The sequence below is a fragment of the Schistocerca nitens genome, chromosome 2 (genome assembly GCF_023898315.1).
Source record: "Schistocerca nitens isolate TAMUIC-IGC-003100 chromosome 2, iqSchNite1.1, whole genome shotgun sequence".
In the NCBI taxonomy this organism is placed as follows: Eukaryota; Metazoa; Arthropoda; class Insecta; order Orthoptera; family Acrididae; genus Schistocerca; species Schistocerca nitens.
In genome coordinates this window covers 321,184,373-321,209,899 of record NC_064615.1, presented here as the reverse complement: position 1 = coordinate 321,209,899, position 25,527 = coordinate 321,184,373, and the positions used below count along the sequence as shown (strand labels likewise).

At 43.4% G+C, this 25,527-nt stretch overlaps 1 protein-coding gene across 1 annotated transcript in view; it reads right to left on the bottom strand.

Annotated features, from left to right (window-relative positions):
• Positions 1-25,527, bottom strand: part of LOC126236107 (kinesin-like protein unc-104) — a 387,080-nt gene that overhangs the window by 67,862 nt on the left and 293,691 nt on the right. Inside the window, exon 22 of the mRNA XM_049945175.1 lies at positions 17,701-17,872. Within this exon, the coding sequence (XP_049801132.1) occupies positions 17,701-17,872 (172 nt within the window). The remainder of the gene's footprint in view (positions 1-17,700; positions 17,873-25,527) is intronic.

Here is a 25,527-nt window from a genome sequence, read left to right as displayed (position 1 = left end):
GATGTAAACTATCCTGAGAAAGCCTTCTTACAAAGTTTCGAGAACCAGCTTTAAATGATGATTCTATGAATACACTACAACAACTCCATACTTATTGCTCACGTAGAGGTTGTGAGAACAAGATAAGTTTAATTACAGTGCAGACAGAGGTATTTAAACAATCACTCTACCCACACTCAATACGTGAATGGAACTGGAAGAAGCCGTAATAACTGGTACACTCTGCCATGCAATTCACAGTGGTTTGCAGAATATAATGTAGATGTAGAATATAGTATAGAAGATCATATTAATTTGTATCAGATATGCTGGAAGTAAATGTAGGAGTACACAGCTGGCAACTGGCACTGTGTGCCAGTGTTACTTCCGTTTCAGCTCTCTTGTGTTAAATTTCCCAACTGTTGTGTTGGCCTGGCATGATTTCAGTTTAATGTTAGAATCATTTACCACAGCATATGCCTTGCGAATTTTCATAGGAAAGTTGCTTATTTCTTGAACTGTTGTTTAGTGAAACATTATATGGAATTTTGTGACAAAAAATATTAATAAAATGACTAGTGTAATTGCATCACAGTGCTTTTGTTGTTAATCAACTGATGAGTTCTCAAAACCCAAGAGACAGAAACTACAAATCATCTTGCTGATACACTCTCTGAACATGGACTACTTATTTAGGAGGATAAGGGTGTGTTACAATGTATTTACTTTTCAATTTAAATGTTTGAGCTTATGCTTTTTTATATTTTTAACTCTAAAACATGTTTGATCACTTTCATTCCTACTGATTACTGGCCCTTACCAACAGTTATAGTTACTCAAAAACTTTAGTAAGTTTTTAAAATTAAACTTTATGAATTCTGAGTAAGAAATGTTCCTAAGCAGAAAATATCCTGAGGCAGCACTATTAGTGCAAAACTCAAGTAACCTTAAGGCTTGTGGGATATAATATTTCAGTTATTTAATGAAATAATGGGTGACAACATAATAAGACTCAGAAGAAATGTATGCAAACTAGCTCAATTTCTTTCCCCTCTGGCAGTCTACATTACTAAGCAACTATTCCAGAACCCAACACCAGTTGCAGGTTGCCTACCTAATGGCTTCCACGGGCAACAAAAATTTCACTTTAATTTTTCCTGTAATTATTGACCAAATTTAAAAATTTAAAATGCTGTAGTAATCTACTCATTAAGAGGTATAATCATATGTTAAAAGTTTAACATAATATAACAAGTATTATAGTAAGAGTCAGTGTGTTCTTCTAGAGGCAGCATAGCTGAAAGCACACAAATACCCAGACTTCAGTGTGTGTGAGTTGTACCTGTGTGTGTGTGTGTGTGTGTGTGTGTGTGTGTGTGTGTGTGTGTGTGTGTATCTTATGGGTGCGTAACAGTGAGGTCATCAGTGCCCTTACGCTTAATGTGGAGATAAACTAAAACTGCTGTACCCCCAAGCACTTGAAATGACCACAAAGTCACTCTGTCTTACAAGCATTAAAACCAATTAGAAGGAAAACCAGCTATACATTAAATTAAAATGCAGAAGAGCTAAAAGAAAAGCACAGAGAAATGTGACTGGGTGACCTCTTACAAAAAACTTGGGTGAGCCAGTCACCCTGTTGACACATTAAAAAAACATCTGCCTAAAATCTTGTTAAAAATGTTGGGCAGTTCACAAAACTTTAAAATTTGAACTACATTTCTTAGAACACTGCTCGAAATGGAGGGCAGAGCCATTGGCAAATCTGCTGTAGTTCAATGGTTAGCAAATAAAACGCAGTCCAATAAAATGTGACACACAGTGATCTGCAGCAACAAGCATGACATATTGGAGGGTCCTCTCACTGGAGTGAGAATCCATGTCTCATGGGCCTGTGATCTATGCGAAGGCGAGTAAGAAATACCTCGTCCGAGTTGTGGGCTTTACGACACGGAGCTTGTTGTTAGTCACTTCCAGCCTCTCGTCTTCCCATTCATGCAGGACTTTGTACCTCAACAGCGAGGTGGTAGCACGCAGAAGGATGGCACACTGAAATAGCTGGTAATCACGACACGGCTCCTTGGCTGCTCGAACTGCCCATTCGTTCCCCGAAATTCCCATGTGCCCAGGTACCCAGCGGGGAGACACCTCCTTCCCCAGGTGTTGTAGTTGGAGGAGGGCATCCTGGATATTCTGGATGACTTTATCTGCTCGGTACAAATGTTGAGATAGTAAAGGGCGATCAGAGAATATGAACAGACAAGAAATTTGGCACTGGAAGAAAGTCTCATCTGCTCCAGTGCCTGCAAGATAACATATAATTCTGCATCGAAGATAATAAATTCTTGAGGCAATTGGACCCTGAGGGCACGATCTGGAAAAATGACACAGCAACCAACAGAATCCCCTTGCTTAGGCCTATCTGTAAAGACATCTACGTAGTTGTGGTGCTCATATAAAATGTCTGAAAATATCGAATTAAAAACAGAAGCAGGAGTGCAATCTCTCCAGTATGGCACTAAATCTAAAATGACGCTGGGCCTCTGCAGGAACAAGGGCAGCAGACAGTTAAAACTTGGGATTTGAGGTTGTACTTGCTCAACACCGAGTGAGTGCTGCACGCAGATCCCAAACATCATTGTGGCTCACGGACAGTTGGAGAAGAGGCCTTCCAGAGGCAGACAAGCAACAATATGGTGTGCTGGTGAAGTCAGAGCTGTGAGGATCTTACATGCCTGATGCACCATGAAGAGCAGCCACCGGATGGTAAATGGGGTTCCTTGGCCTCAGCATGGAGGCTGGGTATGGGACTGATCCTGTAAGCACCTGTGGCCAGCTGAATCCCCTTGTGGTGGACAGCATCAATGATCTTCATAGCCGGCTGCTGTGGCCGAGTGGTTCTATGTGTTTCAGTCCGGAACCGCACTGCTGCTATGGTCGCAGGTTCGAATCCTGCCTCGGGCTTGGATGTGAGTGATGTCCTTAGGTTAGTTAGGTTTAAGTAGTTCTAAGTCTAAGGAACTGATGACCTCATATGTTAAGCCCCATAGTGCTTAGAACCATTTGAACCATTTTTTATCTTCATGTAAGAAGGCCTCACTGATCCATACACCGTGCATCCATAGTCTCGCAGCGAATGCATGAAAGCCCAATAAAACTGGAGGACACCTGTCCTGTCCACTCCGCAAGACTTGTTGCTAAGGCACTTTAAGAGATTTAATGCCTTCAGGGTTCTGGCCTTCAAGTCTCTCAGGTGTGGTAACGATTAAGATGAACACACACACACACACTTATCTGCAGAAAACTGAAAACCTATCTTTGTAGCCCATTCCTCTAAACTCCGCACTGCAAGTTGCAACTGATAGCTTGCTGTTGCAACACTGGAAGAGGAACAGAAGACAGCAAAATTGTCCACAAATAAGGAGCACTGTACGGGACTCTTTACCACAGACATGATACTGTTTATAGCTATGGCAAAGAGGAAACACTTGGAACACTTAAAACACTGCCCTGAAGGACACCAATCTCCTGCTCAATACAATCTGACAGGGCATCACCAACTTGGGTCTGAAAAAACCGTTGAGACATGAATGACCATATGAAGATGGGGAGGTGGCCACGAAAGCCCCATACATGCAGTTGTGCAAGAATGCACTCTCTTCAAGTGGTGTCATACACCTTACCGATACCAAAGAATATACAGATACAGTGATGGTTGCATAGGAAAGACTGCTGAGTAGTCATCTCTAGCAGGGCCAGGTTGTCGAAAGTGGACCTAAATCTCTGGAATCCACACTGAGAGCGGCTAAGGAGTTGTCTGATCTCTAACAGATACACCAGACAACAGTTAACCATTTGCTACAAGGTCTTTCCTATGCAGCTCATTAAGGCGATACTCCTGTAACTATTGGGCAAAGTATGGTCCTTTCCTGGTTTCAAGACAGGTATCAGAACTGCCTCTCTCCATGAGCTGGGGAAGTTGCCTATCTGCCATATAAGATTAAAGTATTTGAGGAGGATTTCCTTTGATGCTGCTAGCAAATGTCGAAGCATGCAGTACTGGGTTCGGTCATGACCGTGCGCAGTATCGTGTGTCTCAGACAGTGCTGATTTGAGCTCCCACATGGAGAAAGGAGAGTTTTAGGCCTCAGAGCAGTTGGATATGAAGTCCAGCTTGCCCCCCTCTATAGTTGCACGGTAGATATGAAATGCAAGATCCTGGCTTGCATCAGATGTAGTTTTTGCAAAATGTTTGGCCAGCAGCTAACAATGACTCTGGGCATCATTTGGAGATAACCCTGTTTCAGCACTGCTGCTGTTGGTAAACGACTGTGTTTACTGGAAATCCTCTGGATGTCTTCCCATACTTTTGTCAAGCAAGTGAAATTGTTGATGGCGTGCAGGATCATTTGCCATGACCATTTTTTGCTCTCCTTACTGATGCGTCGAGCCTTGGCTCTTGCGAGTTGAAAGACTGTGAGGTTGTCCACTGTTGGGTGGCATTTAAACAATCAAAAAGCTGTACACCTGGCCTGGATGGCTGAATGCACTTTTATGTCCACCAAGACACAAGTGGCCTCCTAAGAGAACCCAAAGACTGTGGTATGGATGGGTTAGTGGCATGATGGATCACACACATTATGTGGTCCACCCATTCCTGGACACTGTCACAGTGTTCAAACATGCCAAATGGCTGAACAGTGACTAGCTAGCCCTGTCAAATATCCACATTGGTGGCTTCTATTCCAGCAATCCACCACCCAGTACATGAATGCAGATTGTGAAGTGGTCACTGGAATAAACATCATCAATGACCTCCCAGTGAACAGAGTTGGTGTGGGCTGGAGAGCAGAGAGATAAATGTAACTCCATCCTATGTCCGGGGTGCGGGACTTTGGCTGGTTGATTTCCAATAATAAAATACCAATAGCCGTTATTTTGGTTTTATTTCTTAGGCAACCAGTTTCAACATTACATTATGCCATCTTCAGGCCTATACAGCAAAGGTTACAAAAGAGCAATAAATACATAGAAAAAAGCCAGAGAGTATTATCTAAATAAAGCAAGTGTTACATATTAATTTAGATGAGTGAGAGAAATCAGTCTTAATTAAAACCTACATGTTCCAACATAATATGTACCATCAGGAATTAACCAATTATTCATGCATAATGTGAAAACATTAGTAACCTAGTGGAAGTAATCATAAAACAGAAGTGTCAAAGTAATGAAACCATCAGTTGTGTATACCCATTGTCTGCAAATATGTGTGGGTATTTGTGACAAGACAGTTTGTGGCGACAGTCGACTGCCAGTAACGTCACCGGCGAAGCGCAGAGTAAAAGGTCTTTGGAGACTCGAGCTTCTTTGGCAGTCCCGTCTGCGACTTGACTAGTGATACACGTGTCGTGAAATTGTGCATTGTTTTTCTTGTGTTTCTGTAAATATACAAACCGTAAATAAAGTGCCTTATCGTAATAAGTTGGAATTTTTGGTGTGTGGACCGTCACTATAGCCATAAAAACCCACATTGGTGACCAAGAGTCGCGAAAATACGTTGCAGTTGCTCGCTGTGTATCACCGGTTTCGCGCCAATAGACAATGTCGCAGCCTCCAGTTTTTACGGCAGTGCACGGCGCCGCGACTGCAGAATGGACATTCGACTGTGAAGCGCAACGCTTCACCCCGTGTGCCACTAATACACTAATACACTGGGAATGTTCGTATCTCCCGTGTTTGCCTCGCCTGGCCAGACGACTCTAACCTCTGCCGGCATACCACACCAGGCGCTGTACATATCGTTGCGGACACCTTCTACGGCATTCTACGCTCAACAGAATGCCCCTTCAGCACAGGACCCCGGAAACCCCGAGTTTCTACCGCACAGCATGGACCACGCGGCTGGCCAGTTTCTAGGTCCACATGCACGGCCGCCGTTTAACGTGCCCCCCTTCGTGCCGGTCGAAGGGACACTCGCGCCTACTGCGCCGGACCATTTATACACCTATCCGTCCTGCCGCCCCATGCACACCTCGGGCGACGCACCTGCCGTGGTTCCGCCCTGTCACTCGTCACAACTGCACCGGCAGTTGACCCGCCCGCACCTGCCGCGCCGTGCTTGTCGTGTCGCCGTACAGATTCCGTGCCTACAAGGACTGGATACCATGTCTCGCCTACACAGCTAACGGACGTTCAACGCAACACATCGCCTGCCACTGAGGCACATTTCGCACCAGTGAACACCGTGCAGAATCCCCGTGCGTTTCGTGCCTCTCCTACAGCCCCGCAAACACTGGCCCCCAGCCATTTTCCGAAGCTGCCGCCGTTCCAACCGGACAACCCAGTGATGTGGTTTACCTTGGTGGACAACATGTTGGACATACACGGTATTGCAGATGACAGCACCCGTTTCGTGTGTTTAGTGAACCACCTGCACGACCACTCTGATCTCATCAGTGACTTATTGCTGAACCCACCCAAGAGCAACAAATATGCCTCTGCTCACGCATTACTTATCGAACGCCTCTCTCGTCCGCTGGCTGATACTATTCACAACATAATTTACGACGAGACTTTAGGCGACAGAACACCCTCACAGCTGTGGCGACGCTTAAGTGCAAAGGTCGGTACCGAGATCCTGCCGAACTTAGCACTCTGGGCATTGTGGTTGGTGAAGCTGCCGCAAGAACTACAGTTACATTTGCTTCCACATGCGGCAGCATCACTTGAGGATAAACTACGGCTGGCGGATCAGGCATACGCCATTATTCGACACAGCACATTGTCTAACACCGCCGAGGTTGGTAACCCTGTGTGTATACTTCCACCGTCGGGCGGTAGAGGCCGGGTGTGTGCGTATCGCGGACAGCACACGGAACAGCAGCCACCTGGCGGCCAAGACCGGGAACCGCCAGCGGGTCGGCAAAAGCCGCTCCCCACCCCAACCGGGCTAGCGCCTGCCCGCCCCGCCTTCCCCCCGCCTGACGCTTCGGCTGGCGGGACGAGTACAGCCGACTCATGCATATGCTGGTTTCACAGCACTTTCAGGGATGCCGCTCGCAACTGCCGTCCGTCCTGTGCATTCCCAAATGCCGCACGCGGGCCGCAGTAGGCGCCACGGCCCGCGGATACAGGCAGGGGCGCCCACAGACATTGCATTCTGTCAGATCCACCACCCCACGAGGACGTCTGTACGCCTTGGATGTAGGTTCGCGCCAGTATTTTCTCATCGATACCGGAGCAGATGTTAGTGTCATACCTCCCACATTTTCTGTAAAGGACACGACACCAACCAAACTGTCCCTTCGAGCAGCAAATAAGTCGACACTTCGTGTCGAGGGTTTGGCCAAGTTACCTATTGGACTAATACCTGGTAAACAGTTCACTTGGTCCTTCTACGTGGCTGATGTCGAAGATCCAGTATTAGGGATCGACTTCCTTTTCCACTTCGAACTGTCTCCAGATCTTCAGTCAGCCGCATTATTGCACCACGCCTCGTCCACGCACATTGCATGTTCAGTCGCTTCTTCGGCCCCCCCTCCCCCTCAGCTGCCCGACGACCTGGACACAGCTCCCATCAAGTGCTCTTCATCAGCGGACAGCCTCACAATTTCCACCGCCCATCTCCAGCCCGAATGCCCTGCAGTCGACGATCTCCGTCCTCACAACGTCGAACGGAACCATGCCAGATCATCGGCTATGCAAGCCCTCACCGAGGCACGACGCCTCGTACAATGTCTGCCAATGCCGCCACCACCTGACATTGGAGATGCACCTTGTGGAACTTTGTCGACACCGAAGCAGACTGCTTCCCTGGCACATCAGGTTAGTGACTCTTGTGTGCTACCGATCCCCGTTCACGACGGCCCCCAAATGAGTTCGCCAGCCAAGCTGAACGCTATTACGAATGGCACGACACACAAAATTGTCACGACAGATGGGCCTCCAGTGCGCCATAAAGCGCGCTGTCTGCCACCACATAAACTACGCCTTGCTAAAGCCACAGTGGAGGAACTTCTAAGGACAGGCATTGTTCGCCCATCGGACAGTAACTGGTCCTCCCCCATACATTTAGTTCCCAAAAAGGATGGCACTGTGCGCCTATGCAGCGACTATCGTCGCCTCAACGCGCGGACGGTATTAGACAATTACCCGATACCTCACATACAAGACTTTGCGCAAGTACTTAGCGGAGCACGCATCTTCAGTGTCTTGGACTGCCGCAAGGCATATTTACAGATACCAATGGAACAGAGTGACGTCCCAAAGACAGCAGTAATAACACCTTTTGGCCTGTACGAATTTTGTTACATGCCTTATGGTCTCAAAAACGCGGCCCAAACTTGGCAGTGTTTTATAGACTCACTTCTTTTTAACTGCACATATTGCTACGCATACCTCGATGACATACTAATTTTCTCCCCCTCTGACAGGGAACATGAACTCCACCTGGCCACGATACAGGACTTACTGACACGTAACTGAGTTGAGATCAATAATGACAAGTCACAACTCCGCTGCACCACTGTCATTTTTCTGGGGTACACAGTCTCCTCGGATGGTATATGCCCCCCGCAGGAGCGGGTTGACTGCATTCGTGAGCTACCCCTCCCAGTGTCGTTTCGCGAATTATGCCGGTTTTTAGGAACTGTCAATTTCTACCGTCGTAACCTGCCGATGGCAGCAGCAATTCAAGCCCCTTTGACTGATGCATTGGCCGGAAAACAAACCTCAGGCAGTCGCCGAGTACCGTGGTCTGGCAACATGGTGAGAGCTTTTGAAGACCTTAAATCAGCGTTAGCACGTGGTGTCACTCTCGCCCATCCTTTGCCAGATGCCTGCATCTCGATTACAGCGGATGCAAGTGATTTCACAATCGGTGCAGTCCTACAACAGCATGTCAATGACACGACTCAACCACTCCGTTTTTTTTTCCAAAAAATTATCTACAGCTCAACGTAAATGGTCAGCATTCGACAGAGAATTGCTTGCAATTTATGAAGCTGTAAAATATTTCTGCACAGACATCGAAGGAAGGAATATAACAATCTTCACGGACCACCGCCCCCTCGCGGAGGCTATCCGTAACCCCGCTACTGACCTTCCCCCACGTAGGTTCCGGCAAATGGACTTAATTTGCCAATACACAACAGACATCTGTTACATTCGAGGGTCAGAAAATGTGGTGGCTGACTACCTATCACGTATCACTGCAATTTCATCCCCCATTAATTTCGATGAATGGGCCCACTTACAGGACAGTGACACCGAATTGCACAACCTCCGACAGGACCCAGATACTTCCCTTCAGATCATTTCGTGCAACCTACCGGGCTCGGCCAAGCCACTGTGGTGTGATACATACACGGGCACCGCTCAGCCTATTGTTCCCCCCGCACTACGTCGCCAAGTGTTCACTACTTTACATAACCTGGCACAAACCTGGTGCTAAGGCTACTACGCGCCTGGTTACAGAACGCTTTGTGTGGCCAGGTGTGAAGAGGGATTGTCGTACTTGGGCTCGTGCTTGTTTACAGTGCCAGTGCAGCAAAGTCGACAGGCACACACAACCCAGTCTAGGTAAATTCGACATCCCAAAAGGCCACTTCCGTCATGTACATGTGGCTCTCGTAGGACCATTACCCGTGTCGGATAGTTTCAGGTATATCCTGTCCGGCATTGATCGCGTTACACGTTGGGTGGAGGCAATCCCCCTGCAGGACATCACAGCAGATTCCGTAGCATGCACGTTTGTATCCTCCTGGATAGCTCGATTTGGCTGTCCTACATCCATCACCACCAACCAGGGAAGACAGTTTGAATCCCTGCTGTTTAACAAACTCTGCGTCCTCTGTGGGGTGGACAGATTCCGCACTACGGCTTACCACCCCCAGAGCAATGGACTAGTCGAGCGGTGGCACAGAACGCTGAAAGCGGCACTCATGTGCCACGGTGGTGAGTGGTGCGATGCCCTTCCCTGGGTTATGCTAGGAATACGCACAGCTTACAAGACAGACCTCCAGGCTTCACTCGCAGAGTTCCTGTATGGCGAGACCCTAGTCCTCCCCGCAGAGTTCGTCAACGACGAAGCAATCGCCGACCTGTCTGACCTCCCCATGCTGGTTGAACGGGTCCGGACACACATAGCCGCAATCCGCACGCCTCCCCCACGGCCACATACCCGCCCTCGCGTGTTCAGGCATGCGGCACTGGACTCTTGTGAGTTCGTTATGTTACATCGAGTAGTGGGTCGCAGGGACAATACTATGGACATTCTCGTCAGTGGTCGCCGGCAGACAGTTTCCCTCCAATGCGTGAAACCAGCCTGGACGATCGAAGAATCTGTAACACCCCCCCCCCCCCCCCCCCGAGCCAAGTGTTCTTCCATCAGATGGTGACGACCCTGATCCCACACAGACCACCCACCCTCCTGTGTCCCACCATGATCGTATGTGCAGCGAACCTACACCCGAGGGAAACTCAGTGGTTGCGTACGATGATATTCTACCCTCGTTCCAAACAGGCACTGCGTGTGACAATCCACAACCTCAGGCTCAAACTCATGTTGCGTGTGACATTACACCGTCCCTAGTGTTGGTACCCAATACCTCCACAGAGTGTTCCAATGTTTCTGCTGAACTACGTTACTTTTCGCCCCCACCCCCCCTAGTGCACCCTACATCCACTGTCGACGAAATTTTCATCGCAATCAATGCCTCTGAGTGCCAACGCGATGAGCTTTCCTTGCAGCTCCACGAGGGATCCATCTTCATCCTCCGCATAGGGGACACTTCACGTGGGTCCACACCCACGTCACACATCACCATCCTGCGCACAGTCCCTATCCCAAATGGGGTGGATACGGCTGCCATAACCGCAACGTTCAGCACCGACGGGATGCTCAAGATTCGCATCCCCCCCCCTCCCCCCTCCGCCGGTACTGCAACAATATCTCCTGTGCCCGTCCAGTTCACGCGCGCAGGTCGACCAGTCTGCCCCCCCTCCCCCACTGGATGGAGGACTATACGAGCGCTAGTCCACCCTGCACAGACAGTATGGACACTTAGCACACGCTGCTATCAACCAGTGAGCATCCCACAACGCCACTACACAGTAAGACACCCACGTCCTTCCCCCAGTGCTCCACACTCCTGGGGGGGGGGGGGGGGGGGGGGGGGGGCTCTGTGGCGACAGTCGACTGCCAGTAACTTCACCGGCGAAGCGCAGAGTAAAAGGTCTTTGGAGACTCGAGCTTCTTTGGCAGTCCCGTCTGCGACTTGACTAGTGGTACACATGTCGTGAAATTGTGCATTGTTTTTCTTGTGTTTCTGTAAATATACGAACCGTAAATAAAGTGCCTTATCGTAATAAGTTGGAATTTTTGGTGCGTGGACCGTCACTATAGCCATAAAAACCTACAAGTTCTTAAAAAAAAAAAAACGGTAATGTCTTGTCATGAATATCCATAAATATTTGCAGACAATGGATATACTGATGGTTGCATTACTTTGACAGTTCTGTTTTATGATTACTTCCACTAGGTTACTAATGTTTTCACATTATGCATGAATAATTGGTTAATTCCTGATGGTACATATTATGTTGGAACATGTAGGTTTTAATTAAGACTGATTTCTCTCACTCATCTAAATTAATGTGTAACACTTGCTTTATTTAGATAATACTCCCTGGCTTTTTTCTATGTATTTATTGCTCTTTTGTAACCTTTGCTGTATAGGCCTGAAGATGGCATAATGTAATGTTGAAACTGGTTGCCTAAGAAATAAAACCAAAATAACGGCTTTTGGTATTTTATTATTGGAAGCAGATAGATAGGTCAGTGGCTGAGAATGACAAAGCAGCAGCACAGAAATGAGTGGGAGTACCAGTGTTTAGGATGCACAGCTCTAGAGATGTCAGGAGGCTCTCCAAAACTTGACCCCATGAGCAAGTAGAGATCGAGCCCCACAGGACATGATAGGCACTGAAGACTCTCAGGAGGAGAAATGGTCAGGGGATTTGTTCCATAAGATCTGTGAGAGCCTCAGAGTCTACTGTATCCAGCAGAGGTAAATACAGAGAGGAATCTGTAATCCTCTGCCGCGTGCATGAATGTCAGCTGCATGAATTTTAACTGCAACTGCTTGCAGGTCAGTAGCCAGGGGGAGGGCAGAGGAGTGGTTCACATTTTTGACAAACACGGCAGCCCCTCCCTTGGCCCTTTCCCTAGTCAGGTCATCCTTGCTATAGAGTGTACAGTCCCATAGGACAGGGGCAGCAGATGGCTTAAAATTTGTTTCCTGCAAACATGCACAGGGGGCGTTCTGTGTCAGGAACTTCAGCTCCTGCACATGTGTCCTGAGCCCATTAAAATTCCATTGGAGGATGAGAGCCACCTATCAAGGTGGAGGGGAGCCCACAACAGATGGAGGCTCAATCTTGGGGCGAGGGGATTGCCCCAGTCCGATATCAAGTTCCATAGCCTCTAAAGAAGAATCGAGATGGATGTCAGAAAGGTTGGCGATGATTCTACCTGTGGTGGATGTTTTGCCTTGTGTAGAGCTTGCAGCCACGACTGTGGCTGTGGTTGTGGCAACACTGAACAGCGTACCAGATGAAATCTTTGCAGGAGCATGGAGCTCCACAATGTCAGCAATCACGTCTTTTTCTGAAGTTCTGGGCAGAGGGACAGGCTCGGAAATGACTGCAGCAGCACAAGTGCATGGACAAACGCAGGTACTAGTGCTGACGCTGGCAGGCTCTCTTTGTGTAGCAGCGCCAACTTTCCGCACTGATTGTTTAACAACCAAAGTGAAGGAGGTAGCAACAGTTGGGGACAGCATGGCTTTCTACATTTTTTGGCCTCATTATATAGGATGTGGTTCATAGTTTTAAGCTCTTGTATTTAACATTCTTGCCGATACACGTTGCAGTGCCGGCTCCAGACAGGGTGAGCTCCAGAGCGATTCACATTCTTCAGTGAAGATGAACAAGGGCACCTTCATGGGTGGTCTTGCCACATTTGCCACCAGTAGCTTCTCCTTGACATCCAACAGTAGTGTGCCCAACGTGCTGGCATTTGAAACACTGCACAGGGTTGGGTACATAAGGCCACACACTTGGGCAGAGGAAACTTGCCTTAACACGCTCAGAAAGTTTCGTGCTATTAAACATCAGGAGAAAGGAGTCAGACTTTACAAGATTCCAATCCACACTCTTCATGATACTCGTATTTTGCATGTCAACTATTCATTTTGGAGCCTACTCATCTTTCAGTTCCTCCTTGGGAATGTCCACCAGATCCCTGCACATCAAAACACCTTTACTGCAATTCAAGGTGGTGTGCAGCTCAGTTTTAATGGCATATTCATCAAGGCATAGTGCATTCTGTAGATTCTTACCTTGTTGGGAACTAGTGGTTTCCTCCAGCAGTGTCCCATTATGCAATTGCTTAACACATTTTAAACTGCCAGCAATGCATCCTAGCCCTCTTTTAATAAAGAAAGGTGAAACTTTCTCAAAGCTGTCCTCTTTCCTTTTGACAGTTAAAAACACATTCTGACTGGCAGCATGTGTGTTCTGTTACTAGACTTGAAACTCATAGATTTTGCTCATGAGTCAGGAAAACCGGCTACACGAGCCCTCTTACTTGAATGGGTGTTGGTACCTATCAGTGGCCCACCCTTTCTGCTGGGAGGAGGATAAGAAAATTTCTGAGGATCCCTTTTGGTCCCATGAGCAGCTAGGGAAATAACAGTCCACTCAGACAGAGCCCCACATGCCCGAGTAAGCCTTACACAACTGAGGTGTGGCAGGTTCCCCAGAGTTTGCCTGCTAATGACTGTTCAACCTCAACAGCCTTGTGTGCACAGTGGCAGCCAGTCAAGGAATATTTTAGGAAATTGGTTAAAAAATTTTATTTCAAAAGCCCAGTCACATCTTTACAAGTTTTCTCTCAGAGAAACTTCAGCTGTGCCTACACGACACAAGTTTCTGTCTTTCAGAAATGAGGGAGTTCTGTCCAGTTAAAGGTGCTGACAAGAGATGCCCACAGCCCTCTGCTGAGATCACTAGCAAATTCATGCCATCGGTTTTAGCCAATAGCATGTATGGGATACAGCTCACATGGACACTGGAGGAGTCTGCATTGCAAAACACAGTTGCCTCTCTCTCTTGTGATACAGACTTCAAGCAGAACAGACGTCTTTTGGAGGCAGAGCCACTGGCTCTGCATTTCCTGACTGGCCACCAATATCAATTAACATGAACCGCCTCCCTTTCCGTTGGCCACTTCAATTAGTTGTTCGACCTCCTAGACTGGCCTAAACCTGGTAACTTCTGACCCTAGGCGCACACTTTGTATACTGTACACTGAAATATATTCTCTTTATTTTACCTAATTTTCTGTTCTGTCATTTAATGGCAGTCCTGGATGCCCACTCAAATGTCCTGACTGCTCGACCTCCTGTACATTGTCACTGTAATCAGAATCCAATAACCTTTCCTCCCCCTTCCCTGCCCATGTACACATGTATCCCATTGGCACGGACCACGAGATTGAGGTTTTTTTATACAGGTTTTTCATTCCTCACTAATCCGGGCGGTCAAGCCAAGATCCCGATTCCCTGAGACACACAATATTCCACCGACACACTGCACGGTGGTTGCTGAAGCATGCCCAGAGCTTAAAGTGATAGGGGTTGGCAGCACTTACCAGTTCCCAGCTCAGAAACCCAGGGGTCGCCAAGCAAATGAATGCTGAGCTCCTGAAGGCCACAGACCTTATTCATCCAGTATTTGAGAATAAGAGCACTTAGTGACAGCCAACAAACTTTACACATAATTTCAAATTTTTTACGGACTCTTTCCTCACTGACATCCCCACAAAATGATGAAAGGAAAAAAACAAGTTATCACTTACTTCAAGCAGTAAAAATTCAGCATCAGAAATGACATTTCAATTTATTATTTCTTCACTATGACTCTATTTGTAATGCAGTTTGCTGACAGGATCCAAATATAGCACAGAATGTACTTCCAAAATTATATCATTGTATGACACAGTTCTGGAGGTGTGGCATCATAGACATTTACATGCATGAAAAACTAGCTTCTGCATAAAATGGTACACAGTAAAACTTCAACATTAGGCATGCCATTTAATTTATTACTACTTTACCACTAACTCTATTCACAACACACTTTACAGAAAGTATCTACACGTATTACTGAATGTAAGTATATTATCGTACGATAGTTCAGGAGATATGTCATAAACAATGACGTGTGAAAAATTTGTTTCTTTTTAAAATGGAGTTCAAATTACCGACACTGTATTTATTCAGTGTCTCATAATGATAGTCCTTAATGACTTCCAATGAACTTTTTAAGTATAATTTCAAACCTTTTCTACACTTTTTCTCCCTTACAAGCCGATCATCAAATATTTTTAAAACATTAACTCATATGTAAAGAAATCAAGCATTTGAAGCTGTTTTATAATTGGGAGTTTGATTCTTTTCTGGTATTTGTTAATATGAAAAATGCTGCCCCATGGTTTAGAGTTAATGTTAAGTTCAGAAGAAGGCAGCAGCACCCCTCCTTCTGTAGGACTACGCCTAGTGAAGCACTCTGGTGTTCAAACTAGTCTTCAGGTCGTTGACAGTAGAAGTGTTAATATAGGCCAGCGAATGACTGCATTGCATGACAAATACTGTAGCAGAGTATTCTTTGCAATGTAGAAGATGCCTGTTGTATTGATCACAACTTTATGGTGCAAAACATCACAGGTAGCAGGCAGCACACTTCCAGCTGCTGATATTTAGCTGCAATGCAAGTTTGCTGGCATGCACACTTTGCATCTTTATGAAAATGGAGGACTTCAAAACATACATATATTGGACAACCGAAATAGTCAAGTAGTAAACATTTATTAATGTCTGAAACTTCCTGGCAGATTAAAACTGTGTGCCAGACCGAGACTCGAACTCGGGACCTTTGCCTTCCGCGGGCAAGTGCTCTACCAACTGAGCTACCCAAGCACGACTCACACCCCGTCCTCACAGCTTTACTTCTGCCAGTACCTCATCTCCTACCTTCCAAGTCAGTGTACAAAAGTAATACTCAGCTTTTAGTGTTGACACGTGGTGGCTTGGTATTTGATGTCCATCTTGCCTAGCTTAATGTATAGGGGATACTATCTACTCTAAAAGTGTTTAGCAGAACTGCTGCATTTGACAGCACTCAATTCTGTTACTGACTAATAATTTCATTTAACATTTGTCATTGATCAGATTGACAATTACTTGTACATACTTGTATGTGAAACTGAAGATAGTGTCGACTGACATGGACAGGAACTGTAGAACTTTAGGCACTCAGATTTTTTTGAGACAGATGTGAACTGGACTGAACTGGCTTTGAACTATTGCATGAACTAAGTGGAAGTCACCTTTTGCTGCTATTAATATTGTGATTGGCAATATAACCTTGCATCAGTTAACACAAAAATAGATCAGGATATCAGTGTACATTGTGGCAGCTGATATCATTAGTTGTGTACAAACATGATGCTCTGACAATCTTGTAGCGGAAGCAGAAATTGGTCGTTTTGTGAGTGTCATTAACATGCAATATATTAGAACTCAGTGTGGCACCATAACTAGAGTGCCTGAATGGTGGCACCCTTTTGATGCACATTACTGTGTAAAACAGACTAAATACATAACAATACCTATTTAACTACCTAGCCAGCTTGGTTCCTTTCACTCTGTATCATTTGCTCACCGTTCTGCTTCTTGTATTTGATGAACAGCATGTTACCGCTTCCTGGTACCCACCTACTCTTACAAAGAAGAGGAAGGGAGCTGGATTAGGAAAGGCTGTAAGTCAAATGTCTATGGTATGTGTTGATTCACTGTGCCTGGTAAGCAGAACTTCTTTGTGTTTTAATGTATTAGTCCCATTCTGTGCTGTAAATTACATCTACTCTCACTCATTACTTTAAAAAAATTTGCAACTGCTTTTGCTTCTGCTCCTTTCAAGTGTGTAAAGTAGAGCTTCCTTTTATTGCTGTGATGTATGGCTATGATATTTTACCTGCACAGTTTCTTCAGTAATTTAGAGGGACAGATTACAATTTTATGAAGTTCTCGATGTTCACAAATGTGTGACGGTTAACTCCATGAAGAATGGTCAAAAGCTTTGTTTAAATCAGTGAAAATAATCACACCTATACTTTTGAAACTTTTTCTTAAAAATAATTTCATCTCTTCTCTTATGTGGATCTTAATGTCAATATTCACTCCAGTTTTATATCTCAGGATATACACCTAATGTACACCCTCAAGAGGAAAATGAATTACCAGATACTTATTTTTTGGGCATACTCTGTTTCCTATAACTGAGAAAATGCACTGTTCTTGCTATTTTCCAACCTAGTATTGAAGAACTATAGAGTAAAATGTAATAAAGTATCTTCTTATTGATAAAGCTTGTAATTATGTGGGCTGGTTGAAGACACTATATAGACATTCCAGTAACTATATTACCAGCAATAATGGATGTCACTTGTCCAACATTTTATCATCCACAAAGACTTGAAATTCAACCACAACAAATATTCAACAGAATGTATAAACAACAGTAGCTGCTTGTTGTACAGTTGAGATTTCTGCTCTATTCCAGTGTAAAATGAATTAAGTGACAAGCTAGGACACTCACTTGAACTGACAGAAAATGTCAGCATATTCCGTAGAGATGTCAACAGCTTGCAGTACTGTGACCCTAAATTTAAATTCCTTCCCTATTTGTAGATGTTCTGGGAGGTCTTCCTCTTTAATATCCGATGATACAGAGCTATCACCACGACCACTATCTGCATCACCATCAAGGTCTGAAAGACAAAATACACAGAGCATAAATGGATATTTCAAAATAACAAGTGTCAAATACCTGTAAATAGAAATAAAATAACCTAACAAGTTGCACTAGGCATTCAAATCACCATCTCAAAAGGAGTTTAATATTGGGTTGATGTGTAAGTTCATATCATTTTTCTGTAAGTTTAATAAACGCAATAGACACACTTAAGAGAGATTTTAGTCATCAACAATATATTCTCCTTCACTATTTACAACTGTCCGCCAATGCTGGGCTAACTTTTTGATTCCCTGACTGTCTAGAAATCGCACTGTTTTGATGTGAAGAACTCGTTGAGCCATGTTTGGGGCACATTGTCTTCCACAAAAGAAGTTCCTTGAGAGTTGTTCAATAGAGAGTGTAAATGGTGAAAATCTGAGGGTACAAGAGCAGGTAATAAAAGTAAGTACAGAAAAACTTCCCAACACAATTCCTATATAGAATTTTTTATCAGTCTAGAAGAATGTGGGCAGGCATTATTGTGGAGTGGCACCACTTCACAAGTCTTCCTGGATGTCATGCTTGGATTGCATCTGCAAGGCATCTCAGCTGTTGACAATAAATATCAGCAATGATGGTTATGATGTACCTTCACTCATGATATGTGTGATTTCAGAGATTGTGCATCCATACAGTTCACAGGCCCACTTATTGAGACCACCTGGGTTGGCCACGTGATGCGCTCTGGTGAGCCATCAGAGAAACAATATTATTTAAGTGACTGCAAATGATTGTTTGTCATATTCTGTAACCTGTATTACTGTTGTCCATTCAATGTGTTCAGTGCTATGTGCAACATGTACTTCACTGTATCGTACATTGGCTCTGCAAAGTACTGTGTTCCTTAAATCACGTTTGTTCTTGCTATAATAGTTACACCTCAGGAAAGCAATTCGTAGCTGTTCCACCAGACGCATCATGTTATCTTTGGGGGATGTGTTCAGATCTTTGTATTGTGCAGACACTACATCATGGCAGTTTTATGTGGAGAGTAATTTGAACTATTGTTGCATGAGATACCAGTAGAGGTCAGGCCTGAACCACCACTGCCAACTAGAGCATACAATTGGGCTGTAGCCACTACCAAATGCTTTGTGTACTCCAGTTTTCTGTGTGTTGTGAATTGCTTGTTTTTATTCCTCATTTTTAAATGAGTGAAGAGACTAATCCTGATGTATCAAGGGATTCAAATGTGGCTCTCACCACAACAAAATGAATCACAGCGATCCCTACGATTATGCTTCTGTGGAAGCACAGAACGCGGATGTAGGATGGAAGTTGTTTGAGAGGGAGGCAGGGCTTACTCCTTTGCACCACTCCTCTCCCTCAGGCTGCCTAAGTTCTCGTTTGCTTACAGTCATGGCAGACTGCCACAATATATGGTCCACCTAATATGGGGAGTTACTGCTTTTTTTGTGCTCAACCATTCCTGCCTTTTCCTTATGTTAGCACACTGAGACACTTCCTCATCACCAGTAATGATATAGTATAGGAATGATCAGTGTTCTTCATGAGCCAATTGAAGACAAACAACCAGTAATGTTCATATGGCCACCCACAGATTTTTGTGATTTTGGCTTAGAGCATGCAGTACCCATACATCCGATTTTTGAATCTTCTCCATTGTATGCAAATGTCACACAATGTGGAATGATCACAGTTCATCACATTTGCTTCTTTTCAAGTACAATGACATCTATCATTATGGATTAATGAGTTTAAGTGATCTTCATCAAACCCCAAACGTCTTCCTGAATGTGGAGATACACTAACGTCAAAACAATCCTCCTTAAAATGAGAAAATCATTTTCTTGTCATGCTCTATTCAGTGGTATTATCTCCATACATGGCAGAAATGTTTGTGGCTGCCTCCACTGCTGTCAGCCCTATACTGAATTCAGACACAAGAATATGTCAGAAATGTTCCATTTTTCCACTTGGCACTCCATTTTCTAGCGCCCACAGCTCCACTCACTATCTCCAAATGACAAAATGTCTACTCAGATAACAACAGTGAACTACAAATAAAAAATGACAATTGATAAATAAACCCACAGTAATTGGAATACCGACATGCAAAACAAAAACGCTACAAACTAACCCTCCAACCTAATAGACTGGTTTCAAATTCTAGTTTCTTATTTGTGCCACTGTAAAATTTCCGTTTTCATTTTTCTCTAACAATTGCAAACAATTCTTCTTCTTCTTCTTCTTATTATTATTATTACACACACACAAGCCACTAGAGGATCATATGAAGTGTCTACTTGATGAGAGATTTTCTCGGGTGCTTTCATATTTTCACTACACGCTTTCTTCCTTTCTTATGACCCAGTTGTTCCTCTCTTGAATTTCTTGACCTCTTGGATCACTTTCCACCTGAGCATTTTGTGGGTGAATGTTTGTTTGACTTTTGACTTGTATATGTTAACTTCTTATGCCAGCATCCTTCAGATTGTTTCTCATTTCGGTGATTCACTACATGTTCTTACTGCTTTCTGTGTACTCCAAGATCTTTCTAGTTTGTCTAGTGTTCTCCCGATACATCCATAAAATTTCAGTCAACATTTCTTCATATGATGTAGTATTTAGATATATGTTTGGTCTCTTGTCTACTACACAATCTGTAGCCTTCTTCTGTCTTCCTGGGCCTTGCAATTTTTCTGGTGATTTTTATCTCTAGATTCTTGAAATATTTTAGTGCACCTTTCCAATCCACAAGCAATGCTTCTGGTGCCTACATAGTTTCTGGCTTGATGACTGCATTGTAACATCTCAGTTTTGCATTATGTGATAGGCATGGTTGATTGTAGATATTTCCAGTCTTCAAGAATAGTCTAATCATCTTTTGATTTCTCTGTGTATGAGTTGTTTTCTCTATCCCATTTGCCTGTGCTATCTACCCAAAATAGAGGGATTTGTGAACTCATCTCTTAATTTCACCATATTTGCCACATTTTGTGCTTGACATACATTCTCTTTCCTCGAAGGAGATTGTACCCCACCATTTTCAGCCTTCTCTTTCATGCCGTCAGTTTGCTTTACTGCAGTTTCTGTGTTATTGTTGTTATTATTACTATTATTCTTATTACTACTACTATTATTATTATTATAATTATTGGAATTTGGCTGATTTATAACATCATCATACTCTTTTTCTTTTTTGTTTTGTTTCTAAAAATTTCTTCATTCTTGTTCTTTGCTGCACAATTGTCAACAACACTTAAACCATTTTTTTTCTGTTTCTTCTCATGAAGCATGGACCTTGCCATTGGTGGGAAGCCTTGCATACCTCAGCAATACAGATAGCCATACTGTAGATGCAACCACAATGGAGGGGTATCTGTTGAGAGGCCAGACAAATGTGTGGTTCCTGGAGAGGGGCAGCAGCCTTTTCAGTAGTTGCAGGGCAACAGTCTGGATGTTTGACTGATCTGGCCTTGTAACATCAACCAAAACGGCTTTTCTGTGCTGGTTCTGTGAACGGCTGAAAGCAAGGGGAAATTACAGCCGTCTTCTTGGGTAAAATATTCCGGATGTAAAGTAGTCTGTTCTACAGATCACAGCGTGGAATGTTAGAGCCCTTAATCAGGTAGGTAGGTCAGAAAATTTAAAAAGGGAAATGGATTGGATGAAGTTAAATGTAGTGGGAATTAGTGAAGTTTGGTGGCAAGAGGAACTTACTTCTGGTCAGATGAATACAGGGTTATAAATACAAAATCAAATAACAGTAATGCAGGAGTAGGTTTAATAATGAATAAAAAAAAATAGGAATGCAGATAAGCTACAATGAACAGCATAGTGAATGCATTATAGTAGCCAAGATAGATAGGAAATCCATGCCTACCACAGTAGTACAAGTTTATATGCCAACCAGCTCCACAGATGATGAAGAGATTGAAGAAATGTATGATGCGATAAAAGAAAGTATTCAGATAGTTAAGGGAGATGAAAATTTAATAGTCATTGAAAACTGGAATTCAACTATAGGAAAAGGAAGAGAAGGAAAAGTGTTAGGTGAATATGGACAAGGGATAAGGAATGAGAGGGGGAAGCCGCCTAGTAGAATTTTGCACAAAACATAACTTAATCATAGCGAACACTTCGTTTAAGAATCATGAAAGAAGGTTGTATGCACGGAAGAGGCTTGGAGACACTGGAAGATTTCAGATAGATTACATAATGATAAGACAGAGACTTAGGAACCAGATTTTAAATTGTAAAACATTTCCATTGGCAGATGTGGACTCTGACCACAATTTACTGGTTATGAACTGGAGATTAAAACTGAAGAAACTGCAAAAAGGAGGTAACTTATGGAGATGGGACCTACATAAACTGAAAGAACCACAGGTTGTAGAGAGTTTCAGAGATAGCGTTATGGAACGATTGACGAGATCAGGGGGAGGAATACAGTAGAAGAAGAATGGGTAGCTTTGAGAGATGAAATAATGAAGGCAACAGAGGATCAACAGGGTGTATACGTGGACAAGGAAAAAAAATTCCTGGATTTTTCCCGGAATTCCTGGTTAAAAATACACTTTCTCCCGGGTGAAAACAAACTTTTTCCATGTTAAGTGACAGTATATTTTCCCTTATCAACCTTTGAATGGTTATGGTATTATACATGGGAGTAGAATTTCCCGCCACTTTAGAAAACAAAACTCAGGGAAAAAGACACGAAACTCAGGGAAAAAAACACGTTTTGGAAATATCTTTGATCTGCAGCAACCTGTACGCTGCGTATTTTCGTATTACGAAAGTATGCATTGGAATTCCACCAATCACTGCATGTTACTTTCCAAATAATTGAAATCGAGATTGCAATGCGCTTTTGTTAGTCAGTCATAGATCAGGTCACGTGATCTCGCCAGCCGATGGCAGCGGATATTCAGAGCATAGGACACGTGATGTAGTCAGCCAACAGCAACATCACTGTTAAGTAGCACGAACACACTAACAGGGAAAGTTAATAGTTTAAATTAATAGTGTTCCTACAAAGAAAGCAAAGCTTTCACATATAATTTGGTCTCAAGCTGCAAGAGAATCTAAGGTTTCGCATATAATGTTGATCTTTTTTGCGCATTTTACACTTTAAAATATATCACACAAATGTGCCAGTAAAATTTTTAGCAACGACATAAATGTCTGATCTTCAGGGCTCGAAATTCTTCTAAATGGCTTGTCATCAAAGAGTTGATTTTTAAATGAGAGTCAAATGCTCTGAGATACGTGGTACATTCTTGCACATAATTCAACTTACGTAAAAGGATATTTACTTTAAAAGTAACGCTTTTCAAACCACTATTCGCAATATTTTCCCGCGACCTGTTAGAAATAGATTCGTTTCAGCAGTTGCCAGAGAGCGCAGATAACAGGCGACATGCACAGCTTTCATGACAAAGAAAGCCCGTATGTACGTACGTGTAAAACATTGAAAGATCATACATTATGTCGTAAAAGAAACAAGACATCAGAGGATACTCCAAGAGCATCAGAATTTCATGAACCATATTAAAATGTGCACATTTAAAGTGCAAAGTGCACATTCATATGTCCAGATTCCCAATGAAGTAGACCTCGACCTGATATTTAGCTTTTCAGTGTGGTTTTCGGGATGTAAATATTCTTGGAGCACCAGTACTGTATTATCTCATGTTTGGTTCTTTATTATGGCATAATGCCATACGTGCTGGACAATGAAAACGTGCACTTGAAATGCAGCGAACAGTTGAAACTAGCCAGTACTGGGGAATAAAACATTTCGTTTCAAATACATTGATTGACTCTGCCGAGATGGTTAATAAAAGTCAATTTCTTTAGCAAACAGACAAAAATAACTTCATTGTTCTGCAAGGTGATTAATGCTTGACTGTCAGAAAGGTAGAAATAAAATAAAATCTGAAACTAATAACATATTTTAGCCTTCCGTAATTATGTGAATGTATTTTAATTCACTCGATAGCTCCCAGTCACAGATATCTGTTTTGTTTTCATTTGACGTGAGAGTAAACGAATGGGAAACCTAAATCACTAAATGTAAACACGGGTCACGTGGAGACTATAACTCAGACTGCTCTGCCCATCAGCCCAGGATCTACGATATTTGCGAACCGGGTCAATACTAAAAAAAATCGAATTTTCAAAAATATGTTCATCTTGTAGCGCACATCTTTCTGAAGAGTCTGAAACATATGTCTTCGAGGAAATGTAAGACATATTATTTGATCTTAAGTATGCCGAAGTGCAGTGCCACGCCTCTTCATAAAGTATATTTTGTAATGGATGCCACCAAACTATATTCAGGACAGTGTGGTGCCTCTCCTGCTCACAGTCGGCCGGTTTGACAGCCTGTCCCTCTTTAAAAAAAAAATCTCTCAATTAATAGCAGATGGGATTATTTGTAAATTTGTAATCGTAAGAATAAGAACTCCTCAGAAAATCTGAACTCTTTGTTGCCTATTAGCTATTAACTTGCTGTTTTGTGTGACATAAATATAGGATACATAAAACCAATAAAGACAAGAGATAAGCAAGAAATTACACATTTCTTCAATCCTTAGCTCCTAGCATTTTCTCTCACTAATCTTGCTACAGCTTTACAATGGCGTGCTTTCCTTTCTGCGAAAGAATCTATTACCTCATCAAAGTTCGTCAAACGCGTTGTTACATGAAAAATCGAAGTGTCGTTATCTAAAACTGAAAAAGCTGTTAACACAAATACTACCCAAGACTGGTGTGGCTTCTCGATCTGATTACGTCTATTTTGTCACTGTCTGCTAGATAAAACAAAATAGGCCTTTCTAATATGGCAGCAATTTTGTAACACACACCAAATAAATGAGACTGTTTTGGCACAAATGGTCGTTTTTATAACACGACAGAATATAATTCACGAAGTACCAATATCAAATGCCTATTAGGCCTACTACAAGCAAAAAGCTTTATGTTAGGAAATAGTTTCACATTTCATTCATACGCACCAGTTTCTCAAGCATGAGATCGAAAAGCAGTATTACAAAATTTTTATATAAATTTGGAATCGTCTTATTCTTCCATAATTTGTGTGATGTACCCGTTTCTTCTCCTTCCTCGTCCTAACAAACAATCTTGTCATCACCAATTCTGTAGCTATTCCTGCCATTTTCAAAATTTGTTCGCCGATTAACTTCACTAAACCTGCCAGAATCACAGGTTTAGTTATCCCGCGATTATTTTCCTGTTAGGCGTTATTACGTGTCCGTACAACACGTTTTCCACGTTACTTCCAGAATAAAACTTAACCGGCTGCTAGCCGGGGACTGTACTGCTGGTCCTTACTACTGTAGCGATCTGGCCAAAAATTTTCTGTCAAAATTTCATTTACTTGTATACACCGAGAAGATAATACGTAATCTTTCTCACCTGTTATTCCTCTCAGTCGTTTATTCCCATTCTGGTAGTCTGAATCTATGGATTTCGCTTGTACTTGTAACAACGCTGATCATTCGCAAACCCAACAAACCACATAATCAGACAGTGATTGGCATTCATCCTTTTGGCTTTACTCCACTCAACTCTTATAGCCCTGTCCCCTTTTGTCTGCGGAAAGTTTATTTCTATGTACGACGAGGATTCTCCTGACAGACA